Below are 4,108 nucleotides of genomic sequence, written 5' to 3' on the forward strand. Positions count from 1 at the left end.
ATAGTATTCTGCTATGCACACATGTTGCATTTTTCTTTTATCCATTCATCCATTGTGTAAGATTAAGGCTGTTACTATTATCTAAACACATTTGTGTGGACATGTGACTTTAGCTCTGTTGATTTGGTATCTGAGCATAGAATACTTAGAAAACATCACAGTTATATATTGAGCCTCTTGAGAAAATGCTAACTTAATTTCTAAATTAGCCGTGTCATTTTATCCTCCATTTACCTATAGACTTGGGTTAGATGGGACCAAGTAGTTCTAGCTGTCTGAACCAATTTCCCAGTGAAGTCTGATGCTAGTTGATCAACATCATTTAAAAGGAAATACATGAAGAGCCAACGTGGGGAGAAATATAGAGGAGTGCTTTGACTCTCGCAGAGCACTCCTCTGAATTGGCCTAGGCCAAATCTTACTCTGAAGGCTGAGATCAACAAAACAAAACAAAGCAGAACAGAGTGCTTCACAAGGACTCAACCTTATAGCCACCAGGAAAGACAATGGGGAAAAATAAAAACAAAAACAAACAAATATTTCTAACTGCTCTAGATCTCACATCTCAAATGATAATGTAGCTTCTAAAACATGAGCTTTCTAAGTTTCAAAAAGCCTTCCCAGAATCCTTGAGTACTGCCTTATGACTGGGAAAATAATTCAAAACTACATTTGTCAGGTGGCTCTTCAGATGCACCTCCTTAGGAGAACGGTGGACTCCAGGAGTGAGGGATGGTATACTTGCTGATTAGTTAACCCATCCTAGTAAGCTCTTAATTTAAAAACTGTTCTAGGACCAAAGGGAGAAAGCAAGATTTGCTGTGCTAAACACATGGGTCTCCTTAGCTATTTTACCACACCAGTACACTTTCAGATTTGGAGTTCTTACCTCCAAGGAGAAGTTCAGCAGGACATCCGACTTGGACAGCTGGTTCTCACTCTCCTCACCCATGTCAATGATGGAAGCATTGTGACTGCGTTTAAGTTTCTGCAGCTTGAACTCTCCACCCTTGGACACTGGCATGCTCTCCAAGTTGGCCATGAGCAGGTTGACGGAGGACTTCAGCTCCTCAATGTACATGTTTTCCATTTCTTTGGATACAAACTTAGGAAATTTGCGTTCCTTGGAAAAGAAAGGGCAAAGTATAATCAGAGTAGAGACCTGACTCACATAGAAGGTTTGCACACCACAGACAGATTTGACCATATCAACCACTAACAAATTTACCCTGGTGTTATGGAAGTGTGTTAGGATTCCATCTGGATGTGGAGCCAGCTTTTCCTAGTTAGTTATAATCTCTCCACAGGTAGGAACACAGACATAGACATTTAGTAAGGAAGAAGAATAAAATGTTTGATTATAGCTCTAATCTTTGCCCTGGTTCTCTCCAGCAAATTGGATTTGTGGATAGAAAAATGAGCGATTTTTGTTTTGTTTTGTTTTCAAATCTAATCCCAGTTCCAACATTTTTTTCCCCGTCTTTATCAAATGCAGCTGAGTTGTTTGTAAGTTATGGGAACAGAAGCACACCCTATTTCTGGATATCTGTAGAGATTTTTCTCCCATAAATAATTCAAAAGTAGCTCATTTGAGATGTTTCAACCATGCCTGTGGCTATTTCTATGACGAATACTTAACTGTCCTCAAGAAAAATTGAAAATTTTAACAAAGTAAAGAAAATCCTGATTGCAAGTGTCCAGGAAAGTAGTCACAGTGCATAAGAATTGGCCACTGTCTTTCTCCCTCTCAGCTCCAGCTTCTGATGGAAAGGCTATACTCTCTCTAATCATGCCACATGCTTGACCACTCAGAACTCTAAGTTTTCTGAGTGCCTTAAATTGGATTGATGACCTTATTAAAGAGCCACTTCCAAGCTCGGAGATAAAATTTCCCATGAAACCCTACTCTACAGCCTTATAATTGATAGGGTGAGAGGAAAGACAAACCTGTTTGGCTTTCTTTCTATTTTACAAGTTGTAGACAAATCCAATTTAAACAACTCAAGAAACTGATTGGCTTGGAAATGTCCCAGGAAAAGCTCAGCTTCAAGCAAGGTTGAAACTAGAATTCAGATGCTATAACCTCAAATAAACTTTTCTCCAATACCTTGCTTTTAAAATTCTCTGGATGATTCATGATCTTAATTGCTAAAAGAATGGGAATTAGTGTCTATCAGCATAGAAACAAACTCTGGGCATATCTGTGAGGTGTTTCTGTATTAGGGTAATTGAAGACCCACCTATTCCATGGGTATCGGGGACTGACTAAACAGAAGAAAGTGACTATAAATCTTCATTGTTCTCTGCTTCCTAACTGGACACACTGGCACCAGCCACCTCACACCACCTACTGCTGATCCTTCTCTGCCAATGGATTGCACTCTCAAAGTATAAACCAAAAGAATCCTTTCCTTCCTTAGCTTGCTTCTGATCAAATATTTGGGTCTAGAAACAAGAAAAGTAACCAATATGTGTGAATTGGCTCCAAACTTAGTGTGGTTCCACTCAGTGTTCCTATAACATCACTGAAGATCTACACATCACGACATCATATCACATTATTTATGGGAAAGAATATTTTGTTTCTATGAGAGATTACGAAATCTCCATATATCTGGGATCGACCTTGATCTAGAGCACATGAGACATGAGTTGGTTTGATAATTCTTCATGCCAAGGAGTAAGATGCGGATTACCCAGATGCTCAACTAAAGTCAACTAAACAATTCTGTTAACTGACCAGCAATCAAGCAGATTCACTGTTTTAAGCAACTGAATTGAGAAGCATCAAGAATGCAATGAAGATGAAACAACATGAACATTTCCCTGAGCGTTCGCTGCCATATTGAATCAATCCAATAATGAGTAAGCAAAGAGGAGTGAAAGAAAGGACAAGCAATAGAGAAGGAGGGCTAAAGGGAAGGGGCTAGAGGAAAGCATACAGGAAGGAGAAAGCAGAAGAGAAGCAGGAGAAGCCGTTCAGAATCATGGAAATGAAGCTTGGCTTCTATCAACTTTATAATTCCCACGTGGTCTAGCATGTCCTCTTGAATTCCAGTTCCTTGGTATCGCGATTTAAATAGAAAATGTGCTCCATAGGAACACGTATTTGAACACTTGACTCCCTAGCTGGCATCCTTTTGTTTGAGAAGGCTAAGGGACCATCAAGTGGCGGAACCTTGCTTGAGGAACTAAGGCACTGGGAATGGACTTTGGGGTTTCATTTACTGTTGTCTCTCTGTATGCTGAATGTAGATGCGATGTTATCAACCTGCTTCCTGATCCTGCCTGTTGCCATGTCTTCCTGACATGATGGATTCTGTCGGGGACTGTAAGCCTAACTAAGCTCTTTCTCCCTTAAGCTGCTTGTCAAAGTTATTTTATCACAGCAAAAGAAATGAAACCAATACACCTGGGATCTCCTCTTCCTTTCAGTGATTCCCCTGACCACTAGTTAGCTAAGAGGGTTTTTCTCTTGTGAGTGAGCACCTTCACTTCAGTAGGCGCAGATATTCCTCTAATGCTTGCTGAGTGATACCTGTGGGCTGGGCCAGTCTCCAGCCTTAGCCAGGGGAGTGTTTCCTAAGGGCTAGTCTCCCTTTTCTCTTGCTCCGTGGTCACTCTCAGCCTTTTGCCTTCTTCAACATTCAACTTCAACAAGTCTCCATGTTGGGTCACTCCTATCATTTTCTTTCTGGGTATCTTTTACTGAAATGGCCAGCTGTTTCTTTTCCTTTCAAATCCTGTATGAACCCTAACCCTCAGTATGATGACATTTATAATGAGACCTCAAGGACACAGCCGTTATGAACTGGATGATTGCCTTCCATCAAGGCCACAGCTAATGCATTTGCTCTTTCTTCCATGTGTGGACATTGTGGAAAGATGACTGTCTAGAAACCAAAGAAGGGGATGAGAATTTGCTGCTGCCTTAACCTTGATCTTCCAGTATTATGAAACTATGGTGTAGTGGCTATTCCTGGTTGTCAACTTGACTATATCTGAAATGTACTACAATCCAGAATTAGAAGGCTCACCTGTGGGCCTAATCTGGAGGCTGAGAGATACAAGTTTCCAACCTGAATCTTGGCATGGAGATCTTGAGGTA

At 40.7% G+C, this 4,108-nt stretch overlaps 1 protein-coding gene across 29 annotated transcripts in view; it reads right to left on the reverse strand.

Annotated features, from left to right (window-relative positions):
* Cadps (calcium dependent secretion activator) overlaps nucleotides 1-4,108 on the reverse strand; it is a 470,401-nt gene that overhangs the window by 242,778 nt on the left and 223,515 nt on the right. For all 29 annotated transcript variants that reach the window (XM_031345056.1, XM_031344954.1, XM_031345138.1 and 26 more), the window contains exon 5: nucleotides 890-1,123. In XM_031345056.1, the coding sequence (XP_031200916.1) occupies nucleotides 890-1,123 (234 nt within the window). The remainder of the gene's footprint in view (nucleotides 1-889; nucleotides 1,124-4,108) is intronic.

The sequence above is a fragment of the Mastomys coucha genome, unplaced genomic scaffold, assembly GCF_008632895.1.
Source record: "Mastomys coucha isolate ucsf_1 unplaced genomic scaffold, UCSF_Mcou_1 pScaffold10, whole genome shotgun sequence".
Classification (NCBI taxonomy): domain Eukaryota; kingdom Metazoa; phylum Chordata; class Mammalia; order Rodentia; family Muridae; genus Mastomys; species Mastomys coucha.